The following is a 12,460-nucleotide window of genomic DNA, read 5'->3' as shown; positions in this document are numbered from 1 at the left end:
CTGCTTGGGCTTCACACATTCAATGGCGGACATGAAACTCCCAGAACAAACCACAAAAGTCAGAACATGCAGTTTTCACTGGTAGATTCCAGGCATCGCTCAGACTACCAAAAAAAATGGAAAATTCCAGGGGGGAAGTTCTTAATTTCCCAGAAAATGTGGGGGAAATGTATTTCAGCATGGGGAATGGTACCTTTGTACATTCTTCCAATGATACCTTGAATGATACCTTTTGATACCTTTCTCAGGTACTTTTAGAGACAGAAAGTCCGCAATTTCACAGAATCATGAAGAAATGAATGAGCTATTCCTCACCCCACCCCCAGTTCTCTGCATTTCAAACCTGGAAGAAAGCACAAGAATCTAAAGCTGGCCTATAGAGGAAGCTGCCTCATACCAAGTCAGATCCTTGGTCCATCTAACTTGGTATTGTCCACAATGACTGGCAGAAGCTCTCCAAAGTTTCGGGCAGGAGTCTTTCCCAGACCTACTTGGAGATGCTAACAGGAATTGAGCAAAACAGATGCTCCACCACTGAACTACAGCACATCCTCAATTAGACTTTTTATTCCAGGCCACTGCAAATCAACTGGTGTTTAATAAGTCGATGCAGAGTAATTGTCTATCTGGCTGTTCTATTGATCTGTTGGCCCTTCTGCACAATGAGACCTCTAGGCTTTGCGTTCATTGGGAGTGAGCAGATAAGGTGGGGAAATGAACTGGAGGCTTCCAGCCAAAGCCATAATAGAAACTGATTTTTGCACTGGAAACTCTGAAGGGAAAAATCAATGGGGCATTCTTTTTTGGATACAGAACATAATCATCGGTTTTGGTTTGGGGGAGGGACTACAGGGTGCAGAAACTGCTGGGCTCCAGCTGCCACATGCTTGCTCCTAACCTAGAGGACACGTCCTGTAACTAGTCTACTTAGAAGAATCTGGGGTTCACCTGGACACTGACCTGGAGGAGACTCAATCAGGAGGAGGAGCCCACCCCAACTTGGATCTCTGAGCCTGCTAACCAGATCCTTCAGGTCTGGAGCAGCCAGAGCCTGTCCTCCCACCTCTGAGGAGCCCTAGAGCACTATATACCTGGTGCCCCCACGCCCATGGAGCTCCTGCCCCTTTCTCAGAGGGCCCCCTCTGTTGCTGAATTGCCAGGAGTAGAGGCAATGCTTCATCGGGGTAGAGCTCCAGTTCTGGAGGGAAAGGCCTCCCTCCCAATGGGCCTACTTGGGAGGAGGGTAGGCCAGCTCTGGAGAACAGATCCAGGAAGCTGTGGGACTCTCAGAAGGCCTTAGTCAGCACCAGACCTGCTGATTCAGCAGCTCCAATTTACAGCTTGTGCCCTTCTGGACTCACGTTTGGATAGAAGGCGTCAAAGGAGCCATCAAGAAACCGCAAACATGCCATAATTTAAGGATCTATTCTGGCAGGGCTTGACAAATCCCAGGTGCCAGGGAACCATGGAGCCTAGACATTTAACCATGGCACTTAAACTAGAATAGACTAAACAGCCAGCATGGTGTAATGGTTAGAGTGTTGGACTAGGCGCGAGGAGACCAGAGCTCAAACCTCCATCAGTCTTGAAACTCACTGGGTGACTTTGGGCTTCTCTCTTAGCTTAACCTGCCTCACAGGGTTGTTGCAATAATAAATATTAGGGATGTGTGGAACTGGTTCGGTTCAAATTGGGTTCAACTTGAACTGGGCCGATTCAACCTCAAACTGGATCAGCCCCCGAAAAGAGGGGGCTGGTCCAAGTTCAAACCCAATCCAGTATGAACTGAATCAGTTCAAATCCGGTTCGATGGTCCAAACATTGTGGCAGCCTCCATTTTGTCTGGTCTGTTTACATGTTTTCTCACTTGTGGATTGGTTTTCTGCCAGTGCCTTCTGATTGGCCAGAAATCTCTTTTCTCCTGGATGGCTTATCACTCAAATCTGAGTGTTGTCAGGCAACTCTGCCCCCATTGGTTGGGGGGGGGACAAAAAGGAGGAAGCTTCAAACTGTATTTAAAGCCAGGCAGTGCCTGCCTTTGCTGTGAACCCCTTCTGCCCTGCTGGGCTTTCGCCAGCTGCTCCAGCTGCCTGTCCCTGACTATCAGATCCCCTCACTCACCACCTTCAGTAGGTGGGTGATGCCCTCCCTGTTCTGGGAATGCAGAGAGGTTGTGGCAGGGCTACTGGAGTCAGTAGGGCCTGGCACCAGTTTGCACTTCACTACAGATCTGTGGAGCAACTGTAGTGGGATGCAGGTTGCTTTCCTGTCCCTCATGGTGCACTGGTGGGGTCAGGGGAGAGAGGGGGCATCATCTGCTGGTGGTGACGGTGCAGCCAGCCCATCCCATGCAGGTGGGCTGTGCTGCATGTGGAGCCACTGGACACAGACCACATGGTAGATGAGCTGTCAGAGGTCATCAAATGCCAGGTGGCATTGCAACGTGCACTACTTATACAGTACATAGACAGCAGCAATGCTCCACAACTGGCTTCCTTGTGCATCCAACACAGAGAGGCTGGCTCCAGGGTCAGCTGCTGCAAGGCCATGCACCAGGAGCCTGAATCAGACAGACAGGTCTGTTTCACTAGGTTAAGTGATTAGCTCATTAAATAAGAAAAATTCTGTTTAGGGAACAGGTATGTGCAGTAGGAAGATTCTCATTTTCTTGCCTGATAAAAAGGAATTTCTTGTGGAACAAGGAGCAACGAGTAGGGCTGATGTTGTAGGTTCAAATCCGAACCGATTCAATATTGAACTGGTTTGGTTCGAAGGTTCGGGGTTGAGCCAAACCACCCCCGGTTTGGCTCAACCCCAGACAGAATACAAACAGACCCAGTTTGGGGGTGCATCAAACATTTATTTTTTTTAATTTTTAAACTTCCCCCCTTTGGGGGGCTTCTCCAAGGTGATGGAGGATTCCACAGAGGTTCCCACTCCCCCTGCCGGCCTTCCTTTTTCCAAAAATTGCCTGGTTCAGGCATCTTCAGCCCTTTCTGGGCCTATTCCCTGGCGTGGTGGCCATTTTGGAGGCTGCCACACCTGCATAGTGGGAACCTGCATAGCTGGGTCATGATGCATTGTGCACACTGGGCACTTCCAATCAGAGGATCAATGGGGCAGCAAGGAGGGGCAATGGGGCAGCAACATGACGAATAGTTCATCATGCTGCCGCCCTGACGAACTATTTTTACAGAGCGCTGGAGAAAGAAACACAGAGGGGTGTGTGTGCGCACCCACCCCCGTCCTTAAAGCTACCCCCCCCCGCTGGTCTACTGAACCAGTTCGGAGGCCCGTAAAAGGGCCTCCAAACTGGTTTGTGCACATCCCTAGTTCTCAACCCCCCTCCCCTACCTTTTTAACAAGTGTATCCCTTCTGTTGCAAGCCTTCACCTCAGGTACCCCATAGAGATTTCGTATGTGTGTGTATTTTATATATAGTAGAAATATATGAACTGTACACAAATTTAAGTGTCACAGTTTATGAGACAGGCTATTCCAGTCATTGGCTTTCATCCAGATTAAGTTACTCATTAACACATGATGGGACAAATTTACTTGTCCGATTAATTTCATTGAGAGTAGGAAAGGCAAGGCTGTGCCATCAAGTCGGTGTCGACTCCTGGCAACCACAGAGCCATGTGGTTTCTTGGTAGAATACAGGAGGGGTCTACCATGGCCTCCACCCGTGCAGTTTGAGATGATGCCTTTCAGCATCTCCCTATATCACTGCTGCCCGATATAGGAGTTTCCCATAGTCTGGGAAACACACCAGTGGAGATTCAAACCTCCTGCTCTCTAGGCAGGTTACTTCCCCACTGCGTCATTAGGTGGCCACTTCATTGGGAGTACTCAGTGCTAATTTTCTGAAGTCTGTCAGCCAGGGGAGGGGTAAACAGAGCATCAGCATGTAGCCATCCTCATGCTGTAGCCTTCACCCTCCTCTCTCCCCTTCCGCAGTGGACACATCACTGAGGACGCATCAACTTTAAGCCAGTGATCTGAGGATGGGGAACAAATGGCACAGCGGCAGTGTGGGGGAACAGGAGTGCTCCAAGTACCCCCTTGGGAGCCCATCAAGTACCCCTGGGGATACTACCGGTAATACCTCTGTTGGGTTCCCCTGATGCAGACAATACCGAGCCAGATGGACCAATGGTCTCACTCAGTGACTACATAGGAAGGCAGCTTCCTATGTGACTACATATTATCCTGAACTTAAAGTTTTGAAGCTTCTGTCCAGTGTTCTCTCTAATTTCTTTCATCTGTGTACGGAATGAGTTTTGTTCTTGGTGGCAGTATGAAGGCAGTGTGCATGCACATGAATTCAAGGTGGGGCCTTCCTGAGTCAACCTGAGCGGGATCTAAAATTTACTGAATGGACATTAAAAAAAAACTTGTGAGCACGTGCGCATGCCTTATTTTATTCATTCATTCATTCATTCATTCAATTTCATTCATTCATTCATTCATTCAATTTCTATACCACCCTTCCAAAACTGGCTCAGAACAGTTTACAGAGAGAAATAATAAATAAATAAGATAAGATGGATGCCTGTCCCCAAAGGGCTCAATATCTAAAAAGAAACATAAGATAGACACCAGCAACAATGACTGGAGGTCCTGTGCTGGGGGTGGATAGGGCCAGTTACTCTCCCCCCTGCTAAATAAAGAGGATCACCACATTAAAAGGTGCCTCTTTGCCAAGTTAGCAGGGGTTTGTTAGCTTCCCCCCAGCTGTTGGTTTAAAAAGAACTCTGCAACTATTTCAACCTCAAGCCCAACCTCTGCACCCCTTTCAATGCTGCACACAAACAAATCACACCATGCTCCCCCATGTAGTTTTCTATTTAAACAGGGCAGACCCTGCTTAGCAAAGGCGACAATTCATGCTTGCTACCACAAAACCAGCTCTCCTTCCATACCATACAGGAGGCCCAAGTTATGTAGCCCTGGGCTACTGATCATCAGTGTTCCCTCTAACAGGGATTCCCAGATGATGTTGACTACAGCTTCCATAGTCCCCAGCCAAAGGCTATTGCAGCTCGGGATACTGTGGCGAACAACATCTGGAAATTCCTATAGTGCTGATCACTGCTACAGGCATCGTGCTGCCCTTAATGTTCAGGAAAGTTGCTGGGAAAATGAAAATGGGTTTAGTGTTTAGTTTTTTCACTTGTCTGTGTTTCAATCTGTGTTGCATTCCCATGAAAATTGCTTCACAAATCAAAACACATGAAAAATATTGCAACACTATCACATCCTCAAAAGAAAGCAGCTCTTCTATTCATTTTCATTCAGCAAGGAGTGAAGGCAGAATGCATAGTCATTTTGTGGTACATAGGAACAGGAAGCTGCCATATACTGAGTCAGACCATAGTCTATCTAGGTCAGTATTGTCTACACAAAATGGCAGCAGCTCCTTGAAGGTTGCAGGCAGGAATCTCTCTCAGCCCCATCTTGGAGATGCCAGTGAGGGAACTTGGAACCTAGATGCTCTCCCCAGAGCAGCTCCATCCCCTAATGGATGTGCTCACACATCAAGTCTCCCATTCATTTGCAACCAGGGCAGACCCTGCTTAGCTAAGGGGACAAATCATGCTTGCTTGCACAAGACCAGATATCCACAATACAGGAGGAATGCTTGCAAGATGCAAGCTCTTTTACGGTTAGGGGTGTGTTTGTGTGTAGACATGATACAGCCATGTTCTTCACTATTTTTCAAGCGTGGCCACCAGCAAAAAGCCTTCCTTGTGAAACCATTTACCACCATGCTGACCTCCACACAATACTATGATTTTCTCAGTGCTGGAAGGACCCTTAAAGAGAGAAGGAGCCCTCCCTTAACAGCTCTATGAGAAAGCACTGGAACATAGGAAGTTGCCATATACCGAGTCAGACCATTGGTCCATCTAGCTCAGTATTGTTTACACAGACTGGCAGTGGCTCCTCCAAGGCTGCAGGCAAGAATCTCTCTCAGCCCTATCTTGGAGATGCCAGGGAAAGAACGTGAAACCTAAATGCTCTTCCTAGAGCGGCTCCATCCCCAAGGGAAATATCTTCCAGTGCTCACACATCAAGTCTCCCATTCATATGCAGCCAGGGCAGACTCTGCTTAGCTAAGGGGACAAGTCATGCTTGCTTCCACAAGACCAGCTCTCCTCTCCTCAGGACCAACACTAGCTTCAAGGCTTTACAATGAAGAACAATACAATACAGAGTTGCCGATAAATCTACAGGGTGACTGCATGGGGTACACCGGTGGTCATCCAATCACAAAAATATAAAGATGAGACGGTGGAGAGAAAGAAAACAACCAAAACCATCCATATACCCACCTTTTGATTAAAATTCTCCAAGGCAGCTAACAAAAGTGCTGGATGAACAGGGGGTAGAAAAAGGAATGCTGGGAGAACATGAACGAATTGGAACCTTTTCTTTCAATTGGATTGAAAAAAAAATTGCATTGATTACTGCCGATACTCTCAACTTTGGATCCCCAGATGCTGTTGGACAACGTGGCCGGGGATCATGGGAACTGTAGTTCAACAAAATCTGGAGACCCAAAGAAGAGAGCTCCTTAATTATTAATTGCATGAATCAAATCAAATCAGCTTTATATTACCAGAGTAGCAATTTTATAGTAATATAGTTTATGGTTCCATAATTTGTTTTTATTATCAAATTATTTTGAATCATGCTGTTCTATCTTATGCTGATCTTGGACCCGATTTGATTTAATAATTACATGGGCTAGAGAAGGCTCATAACTTAGCTATCCACCCTGATGCCTTTCTCAGTTTCCCCACTTGTCCCCTTTCCACTATCCTAACTCAACTCCTTTCATCCCGTTCTAGCCATATTGCATTCTATCAAATCCTTCCATGCGAAAGGCAGGGAAGACTGCCCGCACATTGTGGAGGGAAGTTTTCTCCCGTTTCTTTACAAAGGAAAGAGAAATAAACCGTTAACAAGAATTAAATAATACTATCAATATGTATAAGTTCGCCACTGGAGACTATGAAAGCAGAGCAACATCCCACGTAGCAAACACACCCAATAAAAACGACAAAATTGAGCAGGCTCAGGAATCAGCGACCCTGGACACTTTTTCAGGGGCAAAAAGCCAGATCTGCGGTGTGGATCGGCAGAAGGTTACTTGCCCGGGGCTTGCTTTCTCTCCGACCGAGCCCCGTCCGCCTGCCGTTCAGACAAAAACCAAGTAAGCACCTACCCTGCCAGAGAGGGCGAGTCATGCCTTTCCGAGCTGCGCTGGGAGCAACAGAGCGCCTCGAAGTTCGTTCAAAGAATCTCCCTTTTCCCCCCTCCTCGTCTACTTTCCCCGCCCTTTCCTTGGAGCGCCTGTAATCTAGGGCGGGTTTCCGTGGCGCGTCGTGACTCTTGGGGTAGTTCCTTGCCCTCGCAGGCGCCGATCGGGAGAAGTCTGTGCTCCCTTGGGCGGCGAGAAGCCACCCTTGGAAGAGAGGAAGCGGCCAGGAAAGGCATAGAGCTAGGAAAGAGCAGAGGAACACGGGTATCCCTTGGCTTCCGGTTCGAAGGGGACAGTGGGCTGAGAGGGGTGGGAGCGCAGCTTGGCCTTCTACTACAGGCGAGGAGGGAGGGAAAGAGATGCAAGGCGTCTGCATTCAGTTCGGGGATAGTCTAGGGCTGGGCCTCAGAAGGAAATGGAAGAGGGGGCAATTTTATTCGTTTTTATTATTTATTTAAGATATGTATACTCCATACCCCTCCAGGGCAGTACTGCTGGGGGCAGCTCACAACAACAAGAAGACCACCTTTTATGTGTCTCTCCTTTTGTCCGACAGTGAGATTAATGGATCCACCAAGGTGGCAAAAGTTTGGTACATTGCAAGCTGTGTAAGGAAGCAGTTGGCAAAACCCTGAGTGTCGATTGTACTATATATTGTTATATTGTAAATGGTGTTTTAGGAACATAGGAAGCTGCCATATACAAAGTCAGACCATTAGTCCATCTTGCTCAGGCTTGTCTACCCAGACTGGCAGCAGTTCCTCCAAGGTTGCAGCCAGGAGCCTCTCTCAGCCAGGGCCGCCCTTAGAGAGACCTGGCGGGGTGCAGGGCCTGGGGCAAATCAGCCAGTGCGGGATGCCCCTTCCAGTTAATTCTAATGGGGGTTAAAAGAGTGGGGCCCGGGGTAGTCGTCCTGCTTGCCATGCCCTAAGGACTGCCCTGCTCTCAGCCCTATCTTGGAGATGCCAGGGAGGGAACTTGGAACTTTCTGCTCCATTCCCTAGGGAAATATCCCTGAGCCACTCCATTCCCTAGGGAAATATCTTACAGTGCTCAGACATGATGTAGTCTCCCATCTAAATGCAACCAAGGCAGACCCTGTCTGCTTAGCAAAGGGGACAACTGCAGAGAAAGATGACGTTTGAAAATTATAGCTTTTAACCCAGTCTTAGCAAACAACCTGCATTTAACCCAGTCTAAGCAAACAATTCAATTTTTCTGCATTGTTCTGTGTGTCCCACAGTGAGCTCTGGTTCCTACCACAGCCAGGTAATCTGGAAGCCAGCTAAGCACTCTGCATGCCTCCAGCCCTCCAAAGCTCTCTGAATGTAAATTTCAGAGAGAATGTTGATGGTTTGTCTCACAGAGAGGAAATAAATGGAAGAGAAGTGAGTTCGGGCAGTATAGAAATATGTTAAATACATAAATGAATAAATAAATGGAATCTTTAGCTACCAACCTATTGTTTGCCACAGCAAACAATAGGGTTAGGCCACAGCAAACAATAGGGGATAGACAGGGAGATATTTGCAAGATAACCTGCTTTAGGCAAATTTACAAATTTACACAAAGAGCTTAAAGTCAGATCAGGTTTCTGGTTGCAACATTGTAGCTGGAGAGACAAAGAAACTTAAAAGCAAGCAAGCAGTGATTGGGGCTGTGAGGTAGAGAGTTCTCTTTAATTCAAAATCCAGGGGCAGGGGAGCTGCTCCTTCCTCCTCCCCCCCATGGACACCCATGTTCCTAACTACTACATTCCAATTCCAGCAGTTTTCACAGCCAACATATTTAAAATACTGAGGCTGGAATCCTGTGCACACTATCTTGGAAATAAATCCCTTTAATTCCAGTGGGTATCACTGAGTAACTATGCAGTAGATCACAATTATGAATTGGATACATGCTAACAAAATTGAGAAATCCAGACTGTTTTGCCAGACAGATTCAACTGGCAAGTTAGGAGATAAAAATTCAATACACAGCAGCAAACTGGCCTTTATACTATCAGTGACTGAATGGCTGCTGGGCACTCTCAGTAATTTGGAATCTCAGTAATGACTGACTAGCAATGACATCCTCTCGGATACTGTAGGATGCTCCTGGGCTGATTGCCTTTATTTCATTGTAATTAAAAACGTTTAGCAAATGTATTGGCATTTCTGTCTCGCTGGCTCCAAAGCAGCTCAATGTACAGTTAGGCCATTGGGAGAGGCAGTGAAGCTAATCATATAAAAACTGCTTTGGTTTCAGGGATAGATCTGTAGACCTGTGCAATCCCCACTGGCCATGCCCTCTGCTCACGAGATCCCAATGTGCAGGAGCGTTCCATAACATGAGTCTCCCATGTTCAGGCTCTATTGATATAGTCCAGGCACATATTCATTCTCCGCAAAACAAAGGTACCTTCTGCCTTGGGGATGAATGGGGATGCAGAGGTAAGCCTCCTTTAAGTCTACTGATGTGAGGAGGTCCCCTTCCGGAACGCCATCAGGATGGAGTGTAGTCTCCATACAGAAGCCCCTTTTTCTCAGGAAGTGATCAGATATACTTCGGATCCAGACTGGTCCTCCATTATCTGTTCTTCTTCAGTATGATGAACAGGATCCAATACACCCCTTGGCAATGTTTCGGGGGCAGGGGGTGGTGGGGTACCAGTTCAATGACGCAGATCTGGAAAAGATGCTGAATGGCTTGTTGCATTCGTTTGTGTTTGCCCTCTCCCCATGACTTGGGTGAGGGAATTAATTTGTCCAGAGGCGTGGAAGACAACACGGTATTGTCAACACAGACTGGCAGCGGCTTCTCCAAGGTTGCAGGTAGGGGCCTCTCCCAGCCCTATCTGGGAGGTGCTGCCGGGGAGGGAACTGGGAACCTTCTACTTGACTGCATCATGAGAAATATGTGGCAGCCTTGCTGAGGGAAGCCGGTGTGAGCCACTACGGGCTTTATTTATTTATTGAGGGTGATTTTCTCCTCTCCCGTTCCTTTAACAGCGGGAAACTGGCGGCGCAGGATGACGAGGCGACCCCCCCCCCCACCTCTCCTCTTCCGCCCTCTTCTTGTTCCATCCTAGGCTCAGACGCTGGGCTTCGTCACGTGATTCCAAAGGGCCGTATGTGGGCGGAGCTTCCGCCTCCCCCACCTGCCGGCCCTTTCCCCTTCGCTACCCTCCCACGGGCGCCCTCGCGAGAAGTGTTCTGGGTTCTCGCGAGAGCTGGGCGCTGCGGCTGGAGGAGCTCCGGTGCTGTGAGGGGAGGCGGAAGGCGACAGAAGGACGGCGCGGAGTCGGAGCCCGGACCCGCGCGTGGCGCCTGCTCCTCCGCCTCTCTCCCATCTCCTTCTCTTCTTCCTCCTCCTCCTCCTCCTCCCATCCCCGTCCCTCCCTCCCTTCTCCCTCCCCCGGAGCCAGCTCTAGACAAGGACGATGCGGGGTGCCGCCGGGCCTCTCCCCGCGGCTCTCTTACTCCTCTTGGCTGCGGCGGGGAGCCTTTTTCCGACGCCGGCTGCCGCACAGAACGGTGAGGGCGGGGGGCGGCGTGGCTGGCGGGGAGTGGGAGGCATGGAGGGGCTGGCGGAGGCCGCAGGGGGCGGGAGCAGCGCAGTGGCGCGGGGGGGGGAAGAGAGACCAATCAGAGTGGGCTGTGGGGGAGGCGCGGGGGGGGTTGCAGGGTACCGGGGTGGTGTGTGTGTGGGAGAGAGAGAGAGACATGCAAAGGGGAGGCTCAGGCAGGGTGCTGTAGTGGTTAGAGGGCTGGCCTAGGAGCCCTGGGTTCGGGTGCCTGCTCAGCCCCAAAGTTCACTGCGTGACCTTGGCCGCTTCCCCGCCTCCTCTTCCTTGGTGCAATGGGCAGAGCGCCAGCCTACCCCCCCAAAAAAGGGGGGGTGTTGCAAGGGCCCGCGGGGAGCTGTGCATGGAAAGGTGGCGGGCGCTCCTGTTCGTGGTGGTGGTGGAGAGGCCCGACCTGGCCCCCAAAGCTTGCTGAGGTGATCTTCGCCGAGTGGCACTCGGGGTGGCTTCTCACAGGGTGGTTGTGAGGTACAAACGTGGGAGGATGAGGAACCGTGTTGTCTCGAGCGGGGTGGGGTGAAGGTGCAATTGAAGAAAGAAAAGATGCAGCTGTGCAGTAGGAAGGTAGCCTGGGAAAGCAGAGGATGTGTTGTGGCAGACTAGGGAAGATTCCCCAAAGGTGGGTTGGATGAGAGGAGAGGAATAAGAGGGCTGTAAATCCAAGACATCAAAATGTATATAGTTATGTTGTGTGATATAATGAGTGGCATCAGCTGACAACTTGAAGAAACTGCTGCTTCTCCAAAATCAGTAAGGCACCGTGGAGAGGAAGTATTCCTTTCCATGCAGAAATTGTTGGCTGCCTCTGCTAGTAGATATGAATCTGCATTTTCATAACTTCCTTATAGGTTTTCGCTTTCACTTCTCCAAGGATTTCTTTCACAATGCATCTGAAGAGCTTTGGCATAAAGCTGGGAAGACATGGCAGTAACAGTCCTTCAGTGTGTAATGGTTTGAAATAAAAGCAGCCTGTAGCTGTGAGCTTTAGCTGTAGCTGTTTTCCTGAGTTTCTTGTTATTGATGGAGCCTCTGATGATGTGCAACTCTTAAGTAGTGTCTGAGGTTCTCTTGGTAAGATGGAACATCACTGTATGCCTACTGCATCTGTAACCATCAAGCGTCTCTTAAATGATTTGTCATGCAATAGAATTTGTTTCTTAGCAACTACTATAAAGAGTCCTTCAGATATGTCTGGAATGGAAAACCTGACTGTTTATTCTTCTTCTTAAGAGTGCTGCAGGAAATTTAGTAAGGTGTGTCAGTATGAGTTTGCACCCAAGTGCATTATGTCATTAGCAGAGCCAGGAGACTGCAAGCCCAGCATGCATGGGGAAGGCACTGCAGCTTAATGAAAGTACATTGAAGTATAACATCCTGGGGTTTTTTGTTGGTTTGGGGGTGGGTTTTTTTGCCATCCAGAGCATGTGTATCAGTAGTGTGGCATTTGAAAACAATGTCTTTAATCTAATTGGGCAGGATCCAGATTTACATTGGTCATGACAAAGTTTTATTTATTTATTGCATGTATAACCCCCAGCCCCCCAATGGCACAGCGGGGAAAATGACTTGACTAGCAATCCAGAGGTTGCTGGTGTAATCCCTGCTGGTATGTTTCCCAGACT

General features: G+C 48.8%; 2 protein-coding genes across 5 annotated transcripts in view; one reads left to right on the top strand and one right to left on the bottom strand.

The window, feature by feature from the left end:
* Positions 1–10,396, bottom strand: part of CD276 (CD276 molecule) — a 49,054-nt gene extending 38,658 nt beyond the window's left edge. For 3 of the 4 annotated variants that reach the window (XM_053273102.1, XM_053273103.1, XM_053273100.1), the window contains exon 1: positions 7,235–7,485. In XM_053273102.1, the coding sequence (XP_053129077.1) occupies positions 7,235–7,256 (22 nt within the window). In that variant the 5' untranslated portion in view covers positions 7,257–7,485. Of the gene's footprint in view, positions 1–7,234; positions 7,486–9,673 lie in introns of those variants that run through there. The other variant, XM_053273101.1, reaches the window with a different exon arrangement.
* A 95-nt stretch (positions 10,397–10,491) lies between these two features.
* The window catches only part of NPTN (neuroplastin), a 57,823-nt gene continuing 55,854 nt past the window's right edge, over positions 10,492–12,460 (top strand). The window contains exon 1 of the mRNA XM_053273099.1: positions 10,492–10,788. Within this exon, the coding sequence (XP_053129074.1) occupies positions 10,695–10,788 (94 nt within the window). The 5' untranslated portion in view covers positions 10,492–10,694. The remainder of the gene's footprint in view (positions 10,789–12,460) is intronic.

The sequence above is a fragment of the Hemicordylus capensis genome, chromosome 10, assembly GCF_027244095.1.
Source record: "Hemicordylus capensis ecotype Gifberg chromosome 10, rHemCap1.1.pri, whole genome shotgun sequence".
Classification (NCBI taxonomy): domain Eukaryota; kingdom Metazoa; phylum Chordata; class Lepidosauria; order Squamata; family Cordylidae; genus Hemicordylus; species Hemicordylus capensis.
Note: the sequence above shows the minus strand (reverse complement) of the source record. Positions and strands in the feature narration are given on the sequence as shown.